This window comes from Buceros rhinoceros, unplaced genomic scaffold (assembly GCF_000710305.1).
Source record: "Buceros rhinoceros silvestris isolate BGI_N320 unplaced genomic scaffold, ASM71030v1 scaffold3172, whole genome shotgun sequence".
Lineage (NCBI taxonomy): Eukaryota > Metazoa > Chordata > Aves > Bucerotiformes > Bucerotidae > Buceros > Buceros rhinoceros.
The window spans coordinates 42,030-67,332 of NW_010400482.1; the positions used below are offsets into that span (position 1 = coordinate 42,030).

At 39.1% G+C, this 25,303-nt stretch overlaps 1 protein-coding gene across 1 annotated transcript in view; it reads left to right on the forward strand.

Moving 5' to 3' along the window:
* Nucleotides 1-25,303, forward strand: part of PIK3C2G (phosphatidylinositol-4-phosphate 3-kinase, catalytic subunit type 2 gamma) — a gene marked incomplete at both ends in the record, with an annotated part of 67,656 nt that overhangs the window by 37,711 nt on the left and 4,642 nt on the right. The window contains 4 exons of the mRNA XM_010131862.1: nt 18,810-18,990; nt 20,305-20,412; nt 22,609-22,701; nt 24,754-24,883. Coding sequence (XP_010130164.1) covers nt 18,810-18,990; nt 20,305-20,412; nt 22,609-22,701; nt 24,754-24,883 — 512 coding nt within the window. The remainder of the gene's footprint in view (nt 1-18,809; nt 18,991-20,304; nt 20,413-22,608; nt 22,702-24,753; nt 24,884-25,303) is intronic.

Genomic DNA, 25,303 nt, shown 5'->3' on the forward strand with positions numbered 1-25,303 from the left:
CTCTTTCCAGCTTAGCAAGCTTTTATGATTTAACTAGAGCTGTTTGAACTAGCTTTTGGCAAAATTTGTCTTGAGCTACCCTAGGGAGTTACTTTAAATCCATTTTTCTCTGAACATGTGTTGTGAAATTCTTACTGCAGGAATTGCAGAAATGCAGTGCAGGCTCTGAGTTCTTGGGTTGATGTGTTTGGAGTCCTAATCTTTTACTTATCATGCAACTGATCACAACCTTGTCAGACAGTTTTGAGTTTAGTAAGTCATTCATATTTTTGAACATTTTCAGTGACACCTTCAAGGAAACGTGTGAATAAACAGAGAGAGATTTCAGGTGGATGCAGGAGATTCAGTGTATTGAATTATTGTTAATCTTAATGTTGCTGACAGTTGTGTGTTTCTGTGGTTAATATTTCTAGGTTTAATCATCATTATCCATGAGAATGAAAGTTGGGCCATGGACATTTGTATAAAATGTGGAAACCTTTGAAAAAACGAAGAATCATAAATTAGAATTTGTTGAATATTTTTCATCAGTACATGAGATAACAGAAAATTTCTTTGTGACTAGTGGTAATTTTTCTGAGAAAAGAAGTCCCTAATGTAAACCCAAATATAATTAGTAACAGCTTTAAAAAGAAAATACAAAGATAAATAAATAAAAAATAAGAATAAAAGGCAATATTTCTAGAGAGGAGAAGGGGGAAGGATTGATAAAACATTCTGCCAGGTCTACAGTGCAGAATTATTATAATTCAGTATTTTTAGGTCTTTGCAGATGATTAATATTTCAGAATTAAATTCATAAAACCCTTGCTGTTTGAAAATATTTCTTTAAGCATTAATTACTTTCTGAATGCTCACCCATATTAAATGGTAAATTAGCCTGTAATCATAATGTTGTCATTTGGATGGGGACCAAATTAAAAATAAGATGAGAGAGGAAAGAAGGAAATGTCAGATGAGTTGTCTTTGCGTGGCTCTTTTGCTTGAACAACGCTGCTAACATGTTGCAATAACCTCCTTATAAGCAAGAGAATTATGCAACGGGCCATGTCTCACATTGTGTCATTCAGTGTTTTCTTGGCAAAGAGCCTACTTGCTTGAAACTTATGTATATCGGACCTGAGAATTAAATAACAGAACGTGACAGTGAAAGTGAGTCTAAAAAAATTAATATTCCTTCCAACTCTAAATCCTGTAAAATTCTACCCAATAGTTCATACAAGCAGATTACATCTCCGTCAAAAGACAGCTGAGTTGTGCTTTAGCTTTCGCCGTGGTGTCTGTCAAATACACAGAATACTGTTTGGTAAAGTTCTTGACTTTATTTCTTTGCTTCAGAAAGGAAATCAAGCAGTTGACATCTCAGTCAACAGCTGAATTATTCTTTAGTTCTTGCTGTGGTGTCCATCAGATACACAGAATACTACTGGGTAAGGGTCATGACATTATTTCTTTGCTTCAGAAAGAAAATCAAGTTGCAAGAACTGACTTTTGCCTCTGAAAGACCATTATTCTTGCATAAAGATATTCAGAGGCATGTTATCGCAATATTGTATCAATAGTGGGTGGCTGAAAGATTAACGTAAAGTAGCTCGTGAGGAATTTTTTACGGATTATTTTTGAAAAATGTTCATCAAAATCAAAACTTTTCACAGAAACATTGAGCTTAGATGCAAACATGCAGATGGTATGTGAAATGCCAAACGAAGTTGAAAAATGTCTTAATACTTATGCTAGTGACTGGAGATAATGAAGTAGAGACATGGCTGAGGTAACCCAATGAGTGCTATATCAAGCTATTTTAAATTGCTAGGTCTAGAGAACAAGTGCTGTGAGGAGCAGCTGAGGGAACTGGAGTTCATTAGCCTGGAGAAAAGGAGGCTCAGGGGAGACCACGTCACTCTCTACAACTGAAAGAAGGTGTAGCCAGGTGGGTGTTGATCTCTTCTCTCAAGTTAACAAGCCACAGGATGGGAAGAAGGAGCCTCAGATGGCACAAGGGAAGCTTTAGGTTGGATGTTAGGAAAAATTTCTTTACAGAAAGCGTTGTCAAGCATTGGAACAGGCTGCCCAGGGAGGTGGTTGAGTCACCATACTTGGAAGTATATGAGAGACATATACATGTGGAGTTCAAGGACATGGCTTAGTGGTGACGTGGCAGTGAGGGGTTGACAGCTGGACTTGATCATAAAGGTCTCTTTCAGCCAAAGCAATCCTATGATTGATTTTCCCCGCCGCCCCACATAGTGTTGAAAATTACTCCATTCATTCTAAAGGAAGTCAGCAGCACTTTTTCAACTCAACTTAGAAGAGATGCAATGCATATTTTAGGACAATCCCTAATTCAAGCATTCTTATGTACAGCTCGTCCTCTTGGTGTTCATCAGAATTGCTCAATCCTAAACCATTAGCAGATTGTCTTACTTCTTAGCTTGAAAACACACCGTCTTTTAAACATAATGATTTATGAAATGCTGTTGGTATCTGACTTGTAAAGTATGTCATCATTGAATCATCATAGAATAGTTTGGGTTGGAAGGGAGAATTAAAGTTCAGCTAGTCCAACCCCTGTGCAGTAAGCAGGGACATCTTCAACTAGATCAGGTTGCCCAGAGCCCCGTCCAACCTGATCTGGAACATTTCCAGGGATAGGGCATCTACCACCTCTCTGGGCAACATGTGCCACTGTTTCACTACCTTCATTGTAAAAATGTCTTTCCTATACCTAGTCTAAATCTCTCCTCTTTTAGTTTAAAACCATTACTCCTTATCCTGTAGCAACAGGCCTTGCTAAAAAGACTGTCCTCATCTTTCTTAGAAGGCCCCTCTAAGTACTGGAAGGCCACAATAAGGTCTCCTCAGAGCCTTCTTTTCTCCAGGCTGAACAACTCCAACTCTCTCAGCCTGTCCTCATAGCAGAGGTGCTCCACGATCATTTTTGTGGACCTCCTCTGGACTCTCTCCAACAGGTTCATGTCCTTCTTGTGCTAAGGACTCCAGAGCTGGATGCAGTACTCCAGGTGAGGTCTCACCAGAGAGGAGAGGGAGAATCACCTCTCTTGACCTACTGGCTACACTTCTTTTGATGCGGCCCAGGATACTGTTGACTTTCTGGGCCATGAGTGCACATTTTTGGCTCATGTCCAGCCTTTCATCCACCAGTACCCCAAAGTCCTTCTCTGCAGGGCTGCTTTCAATCCCATCATCCCCCAGCCTGTATTGCCCCGATTCAGGTGGAAGAGCTTGCACTTGGCCTTGTTGAACCGCATGAGGTTCACAAGGACCTGCTTTTCCAGCTTGTCCAGATCCCGGTGGATGCTATCCCACCCCCCTGGTGTGTCAACCACATGACCTACCTTGATGTCATCTGCAAACTTGTGGAGGTTGCACTTAATCCCACTGTCTATGTCATTGATGTGGAAGTAAAGCCAGCATCTTTTGTTAGTATTATTAACATTATCAATGATGAGAAGGACTGTGGAGATGATCAATTTTAAGGTATTTTAGGAGATGGATTTTAGATATTGCCTGGCCCAAACTAGAAAATGGATTTCTCTACTGCCGACTATTCTTGCTTCCCTAATAAGGCTCTAGATAAACTGTAGTGAAAGAGCAAGTAAATAAACCATCTTGTTAGTAAAACTAAGAATAGTAAGATCCTCCTCATTAAAAGGAGATAAAGCACTGAGATAGGTATTATAATAAAATATAAGATAGTAACAAAAATTAAATGGTCACTTGATGAAGCAATGGCACATACACAAGTGGATGACCTTTTTGAATCAATACCATCCCTTTCACAAACTGGGATTTCCTTTCTCATCTCACCTTGCCTTGGGGAGTTCAAATCTTTAGAAATAAAGAGTGGCTCTAAGTATTTCACTGTAAACAACAAAGCAACCTTTAACATCTCTCTCAATAAAATCCTGTTTTATGCTTATTAGTCTTCTTTTTTCTAGCTGGTATAGCAGGGCTTATATCCAAGTAGAGGGGTTTTTTAAAAAAAAATCTTTTCCCTTACATAAGCGCTCAGCTCCTCTCAGCAATTGTCCACAGTCCGTCATTCAGTGAAATTAAAACAACTATTCCTCCAAGGCCTCCTTCCACTCCATTCCCAGACCAGCACTTTCTCACATGTATGCCATGGTGTTCACATATTTACAGTTATACATATACTGCTGCACATGCTTTCCTGCATTGCAGTCCTTATAATCTAATCTGTGGTGTTTCCTGCCTGGAAACTGAAAGCTTTCTTCAAGATTCGCTTGGAAATGGATAGAGGATATAACGTGCAAAGCCGCATGCTTCTGGCTGTTGAAAGGGTTGCAACTAGGCATTCCCTCCACCTGTCTCTGCAAACATTTCTGTCTCTCCTGCTTCAAGATCTCACTTCTTCTACCAGACTCAAAAGTGTGAGCAGTCTTCACTGACTTGGGAAAGGAGGGAATTGCCACAATGTTCCCAATGCCTGCATAGAAGTGTGGAACTATCTTTGATGCAAAAGAGGCTTTAGGCAGGGTAAGGGGTAAAGAGTAGTCACTGGTGGTCACTGAGGGAACTGAGAGGGATAGCAAAGCATAATGACTCTATAGAATACTCTCCCATCTCTATATGATGTAATTCTGACTTGCCTATATTGCTACAGATTCCTCTGGAGGCTCTTGTGTCTAGACATGTAACCATGCTGTGCTTCTATCTCAGTCTAAGTTACTGATTTTAGAAATCAAACAGCCATTAACTTCCCTTCTAGAGGAGCTACTGGAGACTCTTACTTGATAATTTCACACAAATCTTGACTCTGACTTAGGTGTCCTCCTTTGCCTGATATAGGTTGTCTAAGAACCTGGAAGACTGTAGGCCAAATAATCGTAAGTAAATATTCAGCTATTTGTTTAGAGAAAGAAGCAATTGCATTTTTTTGCATTGCAGTCACGCAAGAGAATGTTGTCCAGGCAGTGGCATAGGCAGAACCCCAGCCTCTGTTATTCTGCACCCAAGGGTAGTTCTGGCTGATATGGTTTAGACAGTGTAAAGAATAATGTGGAGGTTTTGTTCATACCCTAAAATTAACCTATATCACACAAATTTGGAAATATTTGCTGTTCCTCTGACAGTTGGGCCACAGCTAGAAGTGCTTGCCATAAACTTGCAGTGCAGCTGATGGGACTGAAGGCAGACCACAGTGATGTTCACAACTTAGAAATGCAGTTCTTTGCCTGCTTATTCGTATGTTTCTATTTCCAAAAAATTATGATGGTCAACAGAAGTCTTCCTAAGGTGAACTATTGTATCCTTGAACCCACCTCATGTTCTGGGGACTCATCATCCTATGGTCAAAATTCACTTCTGTTCCTTCCCCTGTCTCCCAGCCTGCTGTTGAGACCAAGCCCTCTGAACAACCTGACCCAACCTCAGAGTGAGCTCTGCTTTGAACAGGGAACCGACAAGAGAACCTCCTGAAGTCTCTCCTTGATGTCAGTGTTATGTGTCTAAATGAATTGTGTAACTGTCATGGCTTGTTTAGTGATTCAGTTTCCACCGTTCTTTCCAAGATCCTTCAATTCTTGAGCCAGCAGGGTGGTCCTTAGCTAGCCTCTTGCAGAAAAGGTGCTCTCATCTTTGGAAGCATTGAGAATGATGTGTTTTCAAAATAAGCAATTTGGTAATAGATATTGACTGTAGGATGGAGGCTTTCATCAGTAACTTTCTGCAGTGTTTCATGCAGGTCATGTTACAACTGAAAGATAGTATCATGGTGAAAAACACAGGATAGGATCCTAGAGAGACAGGAATGGTCAAGTGATACGTTCAGCCCCAAGGAATTCCACTAGCGATCAGCAATGACTGTGGGGCCACTGCAAATGCTCTGTTGCACATCTTTCACTCAAAAGTGTAATGAAGTGTGCTTCCTCCTTCCTCTTGTCAGTTCCTTGATATATAAATATTGGCATTAGATTGTAGCCAGTGAGGGATTTTTGTGTTTTACGTTAGAATAAGAGCAAATGATGTAACAGTAGGCATCTGTACTTTCTTCAGTAGCATTTGAAGAAACCAATCCTGATGGCAAGCTAAACACAACTTCTACGAATATACATACAATGGAAAATTTGAAGAAAAGTTGCCAGAATGAAAAACTTTAAATAGAAATTACCTGATTGTTCCATTCTGCCCACATCACCACTCACAAGCTTGGGTATAAAAATTCTGCAAGTAGGCAGAAAACATAAAATTTGGTAATAAAATTATTTGAAAAATAGCTGTATAAAAAGACATGTTATAAGTGACAGCAGATGCTCTTTGGAATAAGAAAGCAGTAGTTTTCAATTAGTGATAAACAAGAAATTATGTTATGTCAGCTGATATTACATGGGTGTAAATGCCTGGATAAGTACAAAGATCATCTGATGTCTGGAAAAAATGATAATTTACTGAATTTATATTAATCAGGCTAATTAGCTTTTGTGTGGCATTTGCCATCTTGGCTAATGCAGAAGGGATTGAACAGGGATTTCCAGAGTCAAATCTGTGGGCGTGGATTAACTTGAATAGTCCCTCATTGTGAGTGCTGTTAACACATTATACATTTTTAACTGAGGGAAGACCATCAGCAAGGAAAGTGGGGTTTTGTCTGGGAAATAGGACACTGTTATCTGTAATAATTATTATGTGAGCACTGGCCACATGGGAGGTCAGACAGTAAACAAAATTTCAACAGTTCTTAGCGCTCGGCGTTAATGATGACTGATAAAACTCTGCATCCTTAGCTAATTTCTGCTTTGACCTGTAGCATTCTTTTGTTGAGTCTGGTATTAGAAGTCGGTATTTATTCTTCTACTTAACCTTCTCCACAATGTCATTCCATTGAGTGTGATGTTTTCTATCAGGAGAAGCATTTTTATTAATTAATCTTTTCTAATAGGCACTGCTAAGCCAGCTTCTGAGTGACTTGCGTAACTCACAGATCTCGTGTATGTGTTTTTGTTGATAGGGCAGTTTGTTGAAATGAATTTAAGCTGTCATCATGGCAATTAGTCTTGCAATTGTCGGTGCTTTGTTCTGAGTGTCACTCGGAAGTACATTGCGTGGTCATGGTATGAAAATGTAAAGTCTTTTAAATAATGGCCCATTTTAATAACATTTTTTGCATCAATTTAAAGCTGACACATGCAGATTCAGCTGTTGCCCTGCTTTTATCATCAGGAGTTTTTTAAACAGCAATTTAAAGGAGGTTTTAAAAGTAATTTGCCTGGCGCTGCGACACTCACCCATGGCTGCCAACCCGTGAGTACTGCCACTGCTTTGCCAGTAGAAATAGTAAGGCACTTACCCATATTAATTTTTGGCACACGACAGAGTGTTTTGCTCACTCAACAGAGTACAGATCCAAGGAGAGATGTGGTTGACTCGGGGGTATTCATGCAATAAAAAGTGAGTGAGCACGTCTGATGGGAGAGGGGAGGAAAGTTATGATTTCTGCCCCTCCTTCCATTATCCAGCCGTATCCTCACATGGACTGAGCATAAGGAAAGTGCTTTGGGTGCAAGGAAGACATGTAGCAGAGCCAGTGAGTTTCAAAGTCCCAGCAGCATTTTGTGTCAGTTGGCTGATCTATATTTGTTCTGCCAATGCAGTAACTGCCCCTGGAGAGCATGCTCCGCTCTTTACCTGACTTGGCACATATGGAAATATGACATCTGCTTACTGCAATAATAATTCCACAAATGTGATTGTGAATCTTGGAACTGGAGCTGAACTTTTCATCACAACAACTAAATCTTAATTCTGCTTTTCTCATGAGCGAAAATATGCCTGGGGCTGCTATTTTCTCCTGTATGATTGAAAAATGTGGCTATACAAGTGCCACATGGGAAAGAGGTGGCAGATCTATTTGCCATGGCATTTACCTCTGTGGCATAAAAGCAGCTTACAAACAAACACATCATCCTGTGAGGAGGTGAATAATACTTCCCTCTTTTGAAAAGGAAAACAAAAGCATGGAAAAATTAAATAATTTTGCCAAGGTCATCCAGCAAGTAAAATCAGGAATTCAGTGCGGATTTTTGTTCTTATATCTGCCTTAAATTAATCTGACACTGAGATCTATGAATTTTAACCCCAAGACTATATAGTTTGATCTGAAGAGAGTCATGTAAGATTTCCTTGAAAAAAGCTGAAGTACTACCTTCTTCGTTAGGGGTTCGTTAAAAGGGAGTTTAGCTTATCCAAAAGTTTATTCAAATCTGGTCCCACAGTTGAACATGTTTCAGCAGAGCTAATATGGACTTGTAAACCTAGATGAAACTCAATGTGTCCTACCCAAGAAGTGAAAGAGCAACAAGCTATCTGAAATGGGAGATTAATTTCAGCAAACCCCTGCAAACTAAGCCAACCTAATTTCACATAGGTCTATGCTTCACTTTCCTACTGCTCCTGTCCTGCAGCTCTTCTGTTTTCCATGGTAACTAGGCCAGCTGTGGACTAGGAAAATACCCTTGGGCCAGCTAAAAAGAAAATTTTTCTCTTACTAATATCTTACAGCAAGCTTTCCCTGGTATATGAGCTTAACTTCAAATTCCCACTTCTCTTTTTACAAAGCAAATATTTGGTTGTAATAAAGCAGTGAAATGGAAGGAAGATCAGAACCAGACCAATATTTAAATCTAAAATTTAAACCTTTAGAGAATCTAAAGATATTTCCTTCTCTGCTTTCCTCTCCTCTCCTGAGCTTGCAAAAGATACTATCACTATATATAAGGGGAAGTGAAAAATGAGTAGATGCCAAGAAAAGAGGAAGAAAAATAAAACCAGAGAGGAAGAAAACAAGCCTAGAAATAAGGGGTTTGAAGAGAACAAGACCAATGTAAATGCTTGTTCTTCTGTCCCGCCACTGACAGAAATGAGCTGATAAGAGCTGTGTCTCATGGTCTCCTCTATTTGAGGAGATGAAAATGAAGGTATCATCTTATTTGAAGAAGACTGCAGAGTATGCTTATGTATAAGAAGATTCAGAATCATGGAAAGATGAAAAAGTGTTATTGGACATCTAGAGCGTCCCCTATTGAAAAGACTGATCCATTCTTTTTTGTTCCTGGAAAACAAATGAGTTTTTTGCTAGCTATTTTTGAAGTGTGAAGGACCATGTGTCTTCACGATGCCACTTTATTTGAACTATGGAGGTTCTCTCAAAGTTATTCTTTTGACGAAATCACACACACACACGTACAGAGATAACAAGATGCTGTGACCTGATGATCTGATCCATGCATCCTTTGTGGCTGTGCAGCATTGAGATGCCACGTGGCAAATTGCCAGAACAAGAAGACATCTTAGAGAAAGTGTGCTACCTGAAATATGAGAGGATTACCGAAAATAATGTTTTGCAATCTTGTAATTACACTGAGGTACCATCATTGATGAAACACCTAAAGCAGTACCTGCTGAAGGCTCATTATGCCTCCCTATTCCTGTGTAGGCAGTGATCTGAAAAAAGTTCCTTTTATTTAGATATTGGGAAAAGAAGATAAGCAGGGCCACTAGCTAGAGCAGAGATATCCAGATGGAAGTAAAGATCCAGGAAAGACTGATGGATCCATAAGTAATGTAGGGATCAGGATCCTTGTTCTTGTACCTGTATTAACTGTGCTTGAAACACAATGGATCTACAGACAGGTTTTGCCAGAGATGTAGAAGTGATGCTGCCTTAAAAGAAAAGTTAACTCTGCATGTATTTGGAATGTGTCAGATCTCATCCATCCTTCCTCTGCTGTTGGCATCTGAGCACCTTGTCTGTAAAAATCTGAGACTCTGCTGACGAGATAACAGCTTCGACTGTAGACGTTGTTAAACAAAGCAAATTCTTATAACTGAGTGCAGAGCAAATAGGAAAATTAACAGCCCATCTTGAGATCTACTGCTCTGCAAAGTAAATTCTTTTGAATGACATATTTGCAGAACAATGTCACTATCCCATCCTATTCTCCTCCCAAAACCAAACTCCTCCCTCCCCATGCCCAGAAATAGTCATAAAAGCAGTAATCTGAAAATTCTTGGATTATAAAGTACATCATATATTACACTATAAATTACAATTTACATTATAAAGATGTGGCTTGGCATGTATGAATAAAATTTGGAACGATTTGAGCAGCTAATATGAGGAGCCGAAGTCCGTAATGACCTTGTATAAAAACAATTTTAGGGTTCACCCTGAAGCTACTTCTGTATTGGTAAACAAACAAACAAAAAAAAGAAACAAGTGCATACAGCATTCCAAAGTGAAGTTAACCAAAGTGTTGCAGCATGACTCAGGACTAATTCTGCGGTTTCGTGTAAATCCGGATTGCCCAGTGCATGCAGAACTATACAGAATTGATTCTGTGTCACACATTTTGTTTTGTAGTGTCATGAAGGGTTTTTTCTTCCAGCTGTGAGGCTAATGGGAAGCTACAGAAGCTATCCAAAGCCGTTTTGGTAGACATGAACTACCCAAACAATAGGCAGATGAAGAAAGACATTTTCATATTCTCCTCAGTGTATTGTTGTGATAACTGTGGCCTAAATTCAGATACAGTACTAAGTTTAGCAGCCCCGTTGGTTCTAGCAGACTGCTTGAGCCTGGATTAATTTTGTATTCCATTTATATGATTTGAAAGCAGAGTAGCTTAGTCACCTCCTGTACCAAATTAATTGCTGGCATATTTGGACATCATCCCATTAAAGCCATTGGGTCTGCTTATTTTAGTGGTGATTATCCCATCTAATCCCATTCATTGCAAGCTTCCAATGCAGTCACCCATTGGGAAGAACACAACAATTTCTGTTATGCCTGGAATGAGCAGCACGTCTCAGCTCCTGTGCCACAGATTTACTCTAAGCTAGATGGTTGGTAGCTTTGAGGCTTGCTGGTTCTGGTGTAAGTAAGATACTGCATGAAATGCTGACAATAATATGGCATTTGTTCTGAGGAGCAAATCCGCAGTTTTGAAACAAGTGTAGACAGGGATGTACCTAGTTACATGAAGAAAGCACCAGCAAAGATGGAACCAGACTTTTCAAAATTAGCGCCAGGCTTGAATGCCATGTTTCTCATTAAATGGAAATTGATACTGCCCCATTGATGATCTTCATGCAGATATTACGTATAATGCATTTCTTAAGCAGCCTTTTTTCTATTTTTTTAATGCAATTTTTGAAGGTCAAAGTTAATTATTCTATTTGATTATGTTTACTAAGACAGTGGTAGTTTTTCTATTAATAGTTGAGAACAGTTAGATCATAGCTGCAAGCCTGAGCTTAAATCACTCTCAGTATAAATGACACTTCAGGGTGAAGGCATTTCATTTCTGTAGCTCTGGACTGGTGCTTTATTAGGGTGGCATCTTTGGCGGACTGTGAACCTTCACTCACAGATTCTGAAGTTATCCAAGGTCAGCACAGCAGCACAGTTGTATACAGATTTTGTTGGAAACAATCACTAGTTCTGTTATGTTGGTGTTCTGCTGCAGGTATTTTTTGTGTTTGTGATAGAGTGTTAATAGATTTGGTCTCTGCTGCTTGCAGACTCCACCCGGTGAAGAAAAGCAGACTAGAAAGAGGCTGATGTTGCTAACAATTTTTCTTGGTTTTTTGGTGTTTGGGTTTTTTTTACAAACTGGAGCAGAAGGAGACAGATACTGTTAACACTTCTTTTTACTGGATGCGCTTATATTGATGTTAACACATTCATTCAACAAATTGAGAAAGTCATGTCCTACAGGTGGTTGTTTCTTGTGTAGACCTTAGACCATGTAACATCTACTACCTGCTGGTGATAGTGGTGCCTGTGCACCATTATACTTTTCTATTAATTCTTGATACAACTCATTTCCAAGGTGAATGCTCTTTCTTTTCCAGGCAAAGTGAGTTTTATCTGGAGTTTATATTCTTAATACAGAAGTGTGTGCAACTAACTATATTAGGTATTAAATAAAATATTTTTTTGCTAGGGTTTGGCAGGGTTTGGCAATTTCCTTGCATAGCATAGGATAGGCTTTGTGTTCCCTGATCTGCTGATTTTTTGTGAGTCAGCAGGACGTGCATTCCACAGTTAAGGCATTCAGCAAGAGTTGTAAGAACTGGCTTGACTGAATCTACTGATCAAGTGATTTGTCTGGATGCAAATTCTGTTGCCTTGTTCATAAACATCTTTGAGAGAAAATTAGCAAATAAAGGCAAATAGTGCCTTGGTTTCTGTAGAAATGTTGTGTTTCTCAAGCCTAACCAGCATACTTTATAATAAGTCTGCCAAAATTTTTTGTCACCTAAGGAGGACCAACATGTTATACATCTGTTCTAAGTTATGTTATAAAAACAAGATCAGAAAACCAAAAGCAAATGTATCACATTGCCTTTTAAAATGAAATTTCACTTTAAGCAGAGGTATATTCCATTCAAGGGTAATGCTTTGAAAAATGAGTCTAAAAAAGCAGCTCTGTTATATGAGAAGCAGCATGTGAAACATTTTTTTTGCAGGTTTCTTATGTGAGAGGTGTGAAGAGCCAAAAGGGGACAGGTGCTGCAAGCTACTGAACAGCTGCTGCTCTTCCATCCTGGAGACTTACTTGTGTAGAAAAATTCAGAGGAAATATAGTACCGCGCTTCGCTCATCCTGCTCAAGAGATGTGAATTTTCATTCTCTTCTTGTTTTAGAATAGAAGGAAAAATGAGAAGAAAGATCAGCCGATGAGGCAGAGTTTTGCCAACCCTCTTGTTCCTCTCTCTTTCTGCTGGCTTTGTACTTGGTCAAAACATATGGAAACATATGGAAAATGCTCAGCACTATAGTCACTTGGAAGAAGTCCTATGTCCTCTTCATCTTTGTGCTGCATTAACTCTTCTGCCTAACTGACTTTGTTCCCCATTCTCCCTTGCAGAAATTGTGTCGTTCACAACATTGTGATTCTCAGTTGTTTGATTTGGGTCTGTTGCTTTGTTGATTGCCATGCCCCAATAAGTTCACAGAGAATGTTGTTTTCTGTGTTTTCCTTTCTGACTTGTAGTACATAAATCATGCCTTTCTGGAATTTGAGGTTAGTTTAAAAAGAGAGGTATTATCCTGTATCTTATTTTTTAAAGAAAGTTGAGAGATAGTCTGTGTTTCACTTGAATAGCAGAGGACCATGAGAACAGAGCCACTTCAAGACTTTCCAGCAAGGCTAATGAAATTAAATTTTGCTGTCCGGTGAAGGCTTATCTCACTGAGACTGTGAAGGAGGCTGGGAACAGAGATTACATTGCAACAAGTGCAAGCATTCCTTTATGTTCTCTGAAGCAATAGCTGCCATCCTACAGACACTTTCCTGGGAGCTTCAGCAAGTTCAGTCATCCATCCCAGGCCCTGGCAAAGAGATCAGAAAATCCACAGTCATATTTGCAACCTTGGCACTCTGCTGTCTTAGAGTTTATCTGTGTCTAAAGAGGCCGTGCCTGAGTGGACCAACTAGCACGTGGAAAAGACGAGTTATGCAGACCTGACTGTACTCTGTAGAGGAGTAAGGAAAGTTGTGGGCGTAGGGGATGTAGGACAACAGGTACTTAGCAGAATCTGGAATTCGTTGATGTTCACTCTGTGTGTGGAGTACTTGTTATGCTGATATCTCTATCAAAGGGGTTGTTTCTGTTATCACTGGCAGGGAGGTAAAAACCTTGTCCGGTGTAATCTTTGGGAAAGAAGAGAACAAACTAAGAAAGGTTTTACTTGCAACTGAGTAATTAGTAGCAGCAGTTGCCCACTCATCCTCATGGTCCATCACAGACTAGATGGAGATACTAATCTTCAGCTGCACGTTTTTGTCATCGCTCTCATCCTTATGTCTGCAGGTAACGTGCAGTGGGACCTAAGAAGCTGCAAAGCACAAATGTACCCCACTGGCAAACCACCCCTGCTACTTCTTCTGTTTAAGAATGCAAATAGCAAAATGTTTCAAGGAGGTGAAAATGAAACCAGTCACATGCTTCAAGTGTGTGCCATAGCTCCATGACAGAATAAAGCACAAAGGACAGCTTAGGAGTGTTGCAAGATGTCTAATGCAAACCAGGACAGATGGCAACCTTAGGTGTGGAAGTTGTGCAGTGGCAGAGAAGTGTGTTTGTGTGCTAATCTTTGATACAAGGGGCTGTGGACAATCATTTAAAAACAATTATTGATGTAATAAGCAGTGTTGTACTAATGTTCTCTTCTTCTGTAGCTTGTCCTGTGTCCAGCTTAGTGGCACAGAAAACAAGCATGGAATATACCTTCACAACAAAGCATTTTGCCTTCCTTGGTGAATTTTATCAAAGATTGGCCAACACCAGTAAGTACCGCAGCACTCACCTTAAAACCCTAAAGAACCTTGTTTTCATGGTGTGTCTCTGAATTCAAGACACTTAACCAAAGAGTGCACAATTGTGGTAGGCACAGCTTCAAAGTAATAAATACCGGTTATCGTTTGAGAATGAATTAACTAGGGTCACTAATCTGACTTGATGCCACATGTAAATAACCCAGTCAAACTGTACCTCGCTCTTTCATAGCAGGTAGGGGTTAAACCTGCAATAAGATAACTGGAGATCCTGGCCTTTTCTTGGTTATCTTTTGCTACAATGTGGTTTAACAGGATACCTGCAAGTTAATCTGTCCTGTCAGGCATTATTGTCTGGTTCATCCCACTCCACTTTCTGAAGGAGGCAAGGAACAGATGTTCAAACAGCAGAGCTGTCTGAGCAGCCTCACTCTTTCACTTGTCTGCCAAATCCAAGTCAGAGAGCAGGCTGTGTCTGCTGTAAGGCCTTTAGAGCATCATCTTCCCTCCCTCCCCCACCACAGAAGGAGAATGAGGCCATCTCACCTGTTTTGGTACTAAGATCCATTCAATCTCATTTCTTTCCTTCCTTTTTTTGTCCCTTTTTTTTCCATTTTTTTAATTCCGCTTTCTTTATAGCTGCTGGCTTTAGCCCTGTTTCTCCTTTTTGACACAGCAGCCAACCCAGCTTGATTCAATCCTGCCTTCCCTTCTGCCCTATGGCAAAAATCTCTCCAGCACATTTCTGTCTCTGTGCCTGAAAAACACATACACGCGCTTCTGCATCTGCAAGTGCCAGAAAATGGGATTTGAGCCACCTTGCAGTCATGGAGTGGGTGTGTGCAGGAAGGAAGAGAAGCAGCTGATTGCAGAAGTCAGGAACATCTTTCAGAGCACCACGGAATCTGACTTGGACCTTCTGACTGCTGCTAAGCAGAGGAAGTCTAGTTTGCTTCATTGATAAATTTCAGGTCAGCATCCTTCTGTTACCAGCCCCATTGTGCTATTTCGCAAGAGTGACCTTGGGACAGTGTCTGAATTACCCCTGGCCTTGTGTTTGTCCTAAATCAGAGAACCCTGAGGAGTGCAGAAGTTTCTCTGATGTTAGGAGCAAGATCTTCTGTCTAGGCCTGGCATAAAGCCAGGCTTTTATATTGTGTTTTGTCTTGCAGAATCCTGTGAAAATTGTCAGGGGAAAAAAACCCCACAACTTCACATACTTTCTTACTGGCAGCCTTGAGTTTTAAATCATTCCAATTTTGTCTTCCTCTATCATGGCTAGGCATCCTGTTCTAACTTGAAAATTTCATTAGTGTCTTGAGCATTTCTCCATTCTGCATCCTCAGAAGCTGCAGACTTTCCTATCTCCACTGGGTTCTCACAATGGCAGGGTGAAGATGTGTGTGCCAGGAAACTGGGAAGACAGAATTACAACAGCATATTTGTTCAGTTGTTGAATAAACATTTCAGCAAAGCCTACAATGAGTCATCCCATTAAAAGCTGTCCTTTGTATCCTCCTTGGGACTGCTTTTATAAAATGAATATAGAAGTCAGACCCAGTTAATCCAAATAATTTTCCAAATTAAGGCTTTTAAAAGCATACCTACCCCAGTGGGCCAGTAGAAGGAAGTTGCAGTGCCTTCACCACACTCACTAGACACATTTTGAGTGCAGAGCCCTGAGTCCCTAATGGGGCTGCTGGGGAAGCACATGCGCTGTCCAAAGCTGCCATGTGTGTTCAGACTGTGGAGTGTATGCTGGGCTGCAGCTGGCATGGGGATGTTTTTTACCAGTGAGATCATGATGGCTGCCTCAACTTTTGCCATGGACTGGGCTCAAGAAGCACACGTGAGAGGATTCAGACACTATTAATCCTCTGTTCCCGTGTACAGCTTATACATAAGCTATGTGAATCTGGCCCATAATCCTTTCTCAGGTCGAAAAGAAATACCGTTATGTGTATATAGGTTTATTTTCTGTGAATACTCAGCCATAAGAATAAACCAAAAAATGGATCATCTAAGTTGATCTGCCTTATGTAGGGAGTAGCTCTGTTTAAAATAGACAAACATCTTGATTTTGCTGGTTTGCTTCCTGTATGTGAAATCCAAAGCCTCTAATTTTAGGGAAGTAAAGGTTGTTTTAATGTTCTGTATATCTGAGAGGATTAAAGGGACATCTCGAACATGAGAAGGCAGCCTTTCTGGATTCCCTAAATACGTACTGTTAAAAACTGAGTAAATGAATGGATATGTTTAGATGCTGAGGAGCTGATTCCAATGCAAGCCTAGCTGCAGACTGAAGATTCTGCATCCACGTAACCTGGCCATTTCAAAATAAATATCATAGTGAGTGATGTCATCTTTTCTTAAGTGCTCTTGTACTTGTTTTTGCAGGGCAGGAGTGAACAAGTTAATTCTGCCCGTGCTCCAAGAGAAATACAAGCTGTTTAGGTGGACTGGGATTAAGTTGAGCTCCACTTCACTAGACTAAAATTCCTGCCCATGTGATAGTTTGGACTGTGCCAGTAATGCTTTTAAATAAAAAAAAAAAATCACCAAGCCTGTTCCTGACTTGCTCTTGAAGTGGGCAGAGTATGTTTTTGTTTTATATCACCTTGTTTCCTTATAACTGAGCTAAAAGTGCACTGCAGAGTGTGATTGAGTACTCTAAAACATAGGCTATTTCAGACAGCATAGAGCATCTGAGACATCTGCATGGGTGTGGCACATGAGATGTTACCTCTAGTGGATCCATGCCTTTCCAAGGCAGCACATTTATGCAAATGAATCCCATCCTGTGGAATCTTGGACTTACTCTGTTCGAAATCTGGAAGAATTAGTTTATCCACAACCATGTATGCATGTGCTCTCAGCCTTCAGTTTATGGATGGTTCAGGATAAGAATACAGCTGCTTCCATGTGCTGGGCTTTGCCTTCCACGAGGCACTGCAATGACAATTTGTATTTCTTTCCAATCCAAAAAGTAATTATTTGTTTTTACTAGTCTACAGAAAGAAATGTCATTTCAATCTCCTCCATAGAGGAGTGCTGATGATAAACTTCTCATATCTCTTCCCTTTCATGTCTAGGCATTTCTGGTAGAAATACTGCACATTAAGATTTCCAGTATTTATAAACCCTTAGATGCTGAGAGATTTTATATAACCAGAAAGGCTTTTCAGAGACCAATAGGTGATATTATTCTGCATTGAATTATATAGGAAAAGAGGACATAGAAAGATCATTGCCTTATAATGGATGACAAGAATCCCTCATCACCAAAAGATTCATGGACTGCAGTTGCAATATTGTAATGCCTTATATATGATTTGAAGGGTTGAAGCGTCTATGAGAATAATGATTTTTTTACCTTTAAATACCAGTGTTTGATATATATCTTGTTCCTGCTTTTTGTTATGTGACATATTCATGTGTGAAAATTAACATTATTTGATAGGTTTGAGTAATCTCATTAGGTGAGAGAAACTGCATTAAGATCTAGACATTTATAAGGAATTTAAGTTTTGAGATGTTCTTAAGGATGAAGCAGTGGGGAGGAAAGTTCAGGCAAAAGCAGAGCAGTTCATCAGTCCTTCGGGCAAAGGGAAATCTAGGCAATGGGCAGAATGTTATATAAATGAATATAAAGCAATGTAAAGCTGGAGATTCCATCTAACCTTACAAAAATAAATCAAATGTGTACAAAACCTCTGACCCACATAAGAAAAATTTTCAGTGATCAATTCTATCAGAAAACCCCTAAACTTCACTTTCTTAGCTCAAATGAGTGCTTAACTGGAGAAGGCTGCATGATGAATGGGGTGGGGGGGAGGAAGTGTTTTTTGGGGGGTTATTTCTGGCTTTTATGTAGGTAATAACTGCAGTTCCAAAGGTTTTATAAACTTCAGTAGAACTAAGAGCTCGGTTTTTACTTTAGACCAACAGTTACCAGGAAAGAAAGGAATAAAATGAGCTTATTTCACTCTTTCTGATACTATAGACAATTTCAGAAATGTCTCCTCAACTTAAAATAGTGGAAGTTTCTAGGACTGATGGCACATCTGAGACTAAAATGGTCTTTATGTGTATCTCCTAGCTGAAAGATGTACTTGGTTGTATAAGCGTATAGGCAGGAGGAAAAAAAAAGAATAGATTTAGGGATATATGTGTAAGACTAGACTTCAAAAAATATATCGCATTTTCACTTTGTAAATTTTTCTTGCAGAAATAAGAAGCAGTACAGGCACTGCCCTATGTTTGACAATAAGAAGTGGCAGGTTCCTATTGATTCAACACACTTAGAATCTCATTAGTTATGAAATAGAACTTGAGTACTACCAACAAATAAACAACTTTTTTTAAATTTTTTTTTGCTGCCCAAAGTCACCAAATACAGATTAGTCTGGCATTTGTTCCTGGTAGAGGTAGATATAAAATAAAAATCAGTCGTAGATACACAAATGTTTTTTCTCCTCCTTCATTCAGGTTGTTGAAGAATGCACAGAATGAAGTTCATTTCAAAATCTGGTATCAGAAACTACTGGCTGCTCTCCAGTTCTGTGCTGGAAAAGCTCTGAACAATGAGTTTTCTAAGGAGGGGAAACTTATCAGAATTCTGGAAGTCATTGCCAAAAAAGTAAAAGCTGCCAGTGACCCAAAAAGAAAGGTTTGTTTTAAAAATAACCCCCTTCCATCTATGTTTCTTCAGGTAATTTTATTTTTCTAAGGTGACACCTCTCTCTTATAATACTCTTTACATTGCATAAATGCAAGATTTGACTAAAATTTGTAGAATTTTATGCTGTTCTGGAAACAAGTAGAATGTATGTATTTAATGGGACAACTCTCATCACTATTACTCTTGAGGTCAGCAGATCTTTTAAGCCATTCAAATTTCTTCATCGGTGGTTTCTCACCCAGACTTGCAGGTGGTCAGAAATAATGGTGTCAAAGCTGATTAATGTTTTACTACTCACATTCAGTGCCTTGTCCCAAAATATTTGACTCCTGTAGAGCTGCAGTGTTTCTTGAGAAGTTTGTTAAGAGTTGTCCTTGACAGGCTGAACATCCTCATTTCTTAGCAAAGCCAGCCAGAGTACTTAATACCTCAAGTATAGCATTCAGCAATTAATACTGTATGCTTATCTGCAGTGATTCATTCCTGGCAGTAGAAGGCTTGCAGTCGTCTTCTCCGCGAATGCAGCTTTTATATTGTGTAGGTACATTTCCAATTCAAAGCTGTTAATTTGCCAAGACAGCTGTTGTTGCTTACCTGATGTGTAAAACTGCTTCTTGCTGAAATCTCAGCAAGAGACACCAGAAAGCCAAATAAAAATATACCTTTCACTGGTTGCCGTGAAAGTTACCATGAATTCTTTTTGCCTTGTTAAGGATTCAAAGATTTTCAAAGGATTTTTCATAAAAGTCTCAATGTTGCTACTGAGAGCAGCAAAACAAACATGGAATTAAAAAGACAAAAATATTTGCGAAGAGAAAAATCCATATAAAGAAAAAGAAATACTAGTGCTACATTATACATTACTGATGCATAATTCAGATTTTAGAGATTAATCTCAAGCCTGCAGTTACTGTGATGCTAAGGAACTCCCAAAGCTTGCAGTTTACATGTTGACGTGTCAAGCAACAAGCTGCGAAGTTGTCCAGCAAGGCGAAAAAGATGTGAGATGAAGCAGAGTGGGTGCAAGGCTTATCAGCCCCTAATGAAGGGTATTGAATCTGCACCTACATGACAGCATGAACTGATAGTGCATCTAGGCAGAAAAGGCGTGAATGTGGAGTGAAATCACAGTTCTTATTTTCAATATACTGCACCTCAGTGTGACCTTATTAGCTGTTATAAGGTTACACGGATGCTACTTGCTCCAGAAATTGTACCGTTTGTTTAAAATGTAGGAAGACGGTCAACGGTTTAAAAGGTGTTACGGTCTTTCATGTTGCCATAATGCTTCACATGTTGCAGGAGGTGTTGAAGGTGGAACTCAACAGACTTCAGCACTTCTTCCAGGAGGTAAAGGTTTGTCGGCTTCCCCTGAATCCTGCACTTGTTGTCCAAGGCATAGAGGCCGATGTAAGTCTTATACAATGGATTGTGATTTTAATTTTCTAATTTTTTTTTCTTTTAGTATAAAGGGGGAGAGAGAGTGAATGGTTGCATTGATGGGGAAATAATATTACTGGAGTTAAGCATGAGTCATCTGCTAAACTGATACCTAACCTAATCCCCTTTAACTGGGGACCTTTGTTGCAGGCAGAGATGAAGGAGACTGGGGGAGTGGGACAGGGGTGATATTGCATGCACGTCCTACCTTGCTCAGCAGCAGCAGCAGGTCAGCTCAGCTGCCCTGATGTAGTGTTGGGATTGGCAACAGTACCTGGCTCCCTTGAAGCTGAGACCTGGTTACCGTCCTGACCAGGTAGCTCTTGGTGGCAGGTTATTTTCTCATTTAAGACGCTTTCTTGTCACACATTGGAGTAGCTAAAGATCTTTTTGCTGAGGTGAGATTAGGCACATGACTGAGTATTGCTAAAATATTTAATATTCATAGTAATTTACCTGTGTCTATTACCCCTAGTAAAATGACTCAAGAATAAAGTAAAGCAAAATGCTCTTTAGCGTTGCTTGACTTCACTTTGACCATAGTACTAAGACTCAGCTCTTTATTGTTTAGAAATGTTTTCATTAACAATATTCTATCAGGAATAAGCTGTTTCATCTCTGGAGAAGGAAAGAGTATGCAGCAGCAAGAGAAAACAAACCTGAACACCCAGACATATTACCAGTTAGAGCTGCCTAATTATGGCAATTTGTGCTCTATTTTTGTTCTCTGGCTCATTATCCAAAGTGGGCCTGATTCTAAGAGGTGCTGATCCCTTCAGTTGCCTTCGACTTGTGATTCACCAAATAACTGATCTCACCGAGAACAGAAGTCTTTCAGCACCCTGCAGCCTTGGGCCAATTGTGTATAATATAAGTCAGAAGAATTTGAAGCCTGCTGTTTCTCACTGCTATCAGGTTTTTGGGAAATAATGACTAGTGGGAAGGTATCTCACCACATAGTCGTGCTATTTATACTGCACCAACTTGGCTGGACAGATAAAAAATTTTTAAACATAAGTCTCTGAAGAGAGATTTCTTTTTTAAATTTTTCTTTTACCATTATAGGCCATTATCTGGCTATAAATATATGCAGCTTCTTGATTGAGCTGTATGTCACTGTAATCATGCAAATTAGAATTTTTAAGTGGTTATAATTACCTAAAGTTAATTCATTTTGGTGTCATCTATTGCTTTTACTAGTAGCAATCACTGCCTCCAGCTCTGTCAGCAATGCGTTAGCTCAGTAACATTTCAAGTACTTGTTGAGCCATTTCAATTGGCAAAATTCCATAGGGGGTCAGGATTTCATAACGAATAATAGCTATAGCATGTCGCAGAGGTATGATGTGGCTAAGAGAATATTTGCATTCTTTTACCATGCTTTGAAATGTTTAGATGAAAAGCAAGAGAGAGCTGTGTCTGGTAGTGGTTTTGTTCAAATTAGCCTCCGTTGCACTCCACACTGTAGGGACAGCAGTAGCTCCTGTGGGGTGCTCATTATTTCTAGAAACCAGGCCATTAATTTGCTATTGTCTTTGGTTGCTTTTTCAGGGGGTTCCACCCCCCCCTCCCCACCCCTGCCACCTTTTTTTTTAATGATGATAGTAACACCACCCCATCTCACACAGGATTTGTAGTGCTTGACTCATTAATGGCTTTTGAAGCCTTTTGAGGTCTTCACATGGAAGGAGCTGTAGGGCATGAGAATTTAGAGTGTATGTTTAATTAAGATAAATTCACATAAAAACGATCATGGTTTTCAGAATTTCCTGTATCCTCAGCCAGAGTGAGTTCAGCACAGAAATTAGCAGGTTCTTTACTTCCATAAAGATTGTATGAAGGCTTTTCAACGCTTTACAGATTCTCATTAGATCAATCTTATGTACTTTGTGCATTCAGTCCCAGTCAAAGTTTATTATTAATAGGCCTGCGTGAAAATGAAAAACAATTAGAATGGAAAATATTATCCATTCATGTAATCTGATTATTGAGAGAAACAAATTGTCCACGAAAAAATATTTCTCATTTTCCTGACCCAATTAAATAGTCAATAATATAAAGAATTATTTATTTCTGTTACCAGTGCTACTGAGCAGAGGTATTGTATTAGCCCAATGTTTTGTATATGTGACACTGTTGTTCTCTCTCATTTTTTTTTCCCTGAAGTCATGTTCATATTTTAAGTCCAATGCTTTTCCATTAAAAATCTCCTTCATCAATGCAAATGCTCCAAGTGGAAACATCAATGTTATCTTTAAGGTATGTTCTTTCTCTAATCCTTAGTTCCTTTTGTATAAACAATTTTGTATAAATTCACCTAATTTGTGTTTTAAACCATGAGCTTGAGAATGTTTCATTTGGCTCTGCTGTCGCTTTTCCCAATTATTTTTGACACTAGAACATTTAATGGAATATGCTGAGGCAATGCACTGAAGTATCAACTTTTTGATCTGCAGAGAATAAAATTACTTCTTGCAAATTTTTTTTTTCTTGGTGGAGACAACCAGGCTAAAACATGGTGTTTGTATTTTCAACTTAGTTTATTTACAACACTGAAGTGAGATGGCAGGTCTCAAAGAAGAGATAGTTCAGAATGACCAAATCTATTAACCTTGTTCGTATGTCTCTAACAAATCAAAATTTGGAGTGTTAGAGACTGCATTTGCTACACAGAAGTAATTCTCCCTCTATCAGCCAGTGTGGGGGAATGGGCTGATGAGGATGGAGATGGAGGGGACAGCTGAGATCTTGGAGTTACTTGGAGGAACTGACTCTGAAAATAAACAACAGTTTATTTTCCAGTTGTCACCTAGAAAAGCGTCAGAGTTCAAGACATTCTGTGTCCATCTGCAAAAGACAATACATGCAATTTAAAGTTACTTCTCTTTCAGGAGAGCAAAAGTCTTCCATAACAGTGCATAATGGTTTAAGAGAACACTAAAGTTCATAAAATGGCTGATGGATACAAAATGGTCAGTGTTGCCAAGGATTTTCTTCCTAGGTCTTTTTCCAAACAATAAGTGTAAAAAAATCTATAAAAATAAATATTTCTAGGCTGTCTTGAATTAAATTGACCTTTGGAGCAGTTGTGATTCTCAGGAATAGAACTATGCTATCCCAGCCTGTTAGGGGAAGGTTAGCAATGTTAGGTTTTTCTGAACATTTAAAAGTGTGGTTCTTACGCTACTTCATCTGAGAATCAATTTAAATAGACAGATTCCTACTTACTTTAGCAACTTGAGCAAATGCCTGCTCATGGGGCATTTAAACATTTGTGCTGGTTCTACCTAGACAGTATTTTCCCTGCCCGGTAAAATTCACCAACCAACCAATCATCCAGTTGCTGTAGGAGTTTTATAGCTGACATCACCTTCTCCTGTAAGCAAACCATTGTGTTAAAGCATCTTTTACTTGTACTGTAGTTCCATTGTTTATTCATGATGGATAATCTGACTGTGTATGTGAGAGAAGGAGGGAAGGTAAGCAGAGAGAATAAGATTTTTCACAGGTTTACACACACAAAAAAATTGGAGTCGAGATTACCTTTAAATGAAAGAAAAATAGATTTGGATATTTCTTTTTGAAGATGAGTTTATGTGTCCCCAAGTATTCATTTCATGGTAGTAAATGTCTGTATATTGGAATTCTTATATAGAAAGAACTTAATAAAAGAGTAAAGGACTTAAAATACCAGTAAAAGCCGTGTGTATTTTACATGAGATGGGAAAGGGAAACAAAAAAAAAAGCAGATCTTTTGTTTTCACAAGCCATTTACTCAGCCATGGTTGAAAATAATCTCTTCATTACTTCTTGTGGCTACAATCAAAGCCCCATTTCACTACAAGACGTGTTTGACCAACTCCATGGGGAGAGCAGTCAACACTGCCTCGCTCTTTGAAACTCTATATGAATCGTGTTATGGATAAAATAGAAATTCGTGATGAAATTCTCCTTCAGCCTGATGCAAATACCAAGTTGTGAAGCTTAACATTAGACAAACGCTGCCATTTGTCAAAAGAGATCTGGTATTAGGTAGACTTTAAAATGTGACTAAATTAGGATCTTACCTCTGGATTAAATTTTCAAACACTAATAATTATATAGGAATAATAAGCAGAAAGGCTGCGATTAATCAGAGAGCATTTGTTACTATCTCAGTGGCTGCCAAAATTGTTTCCGCCTCTGTGTGCCATCTACTCTGTCCTATTCTGACACAGAAAGGTAAGCAACAACTTTGGAAAAAAAACAAGAGGGATTTACTGTAAAATGAATGTAGCTATTCTGCTAAGATTTCTTGTGCAATTTTCACAGATAGGTGATGATCTGCGTCAAGATATGCTGGTTCTGCAAATTATTCGAGTGATGGACAGCATTTGGCTCCAAGAGGGACTGGATATGCAAATGATCATTTATAGGTGTTTATCTACAGGAAAAGGCCAAGGTCAGTTGTAGATTATAAAAGTTACATGTATTACATCATTTCATGTAAACAGCAGTATAAAAAAATCCTCCCTTTAACTCTTATTTTCATGGGAATCTTACTTATCTTCCCCCTTAAAGAAAAAAAAAATGCCAAGAATTTCAATTACTCAAGCCCTGAATTGTTTTCTTGCCTGCTCCTGAGTATTTGTTTTATTTATTCATTCTGCCTCTCCAGAAGAAGTATAACTGAACACATTGAATTTTGTAGCAATTTAGGCTAGTTTTTTCCAAAAGCCTCAACACCATCAGCTTGCACCAGATTCTTAAAAGTAACTTCACACATAAATAAGAGGGATTTGGAAAAAATTGGGCATAGCTTCTAAAGTTTTAATCCAGTGTCATCCTGCATAGGTGTTTAAAAGAACCTAGATGCACATGG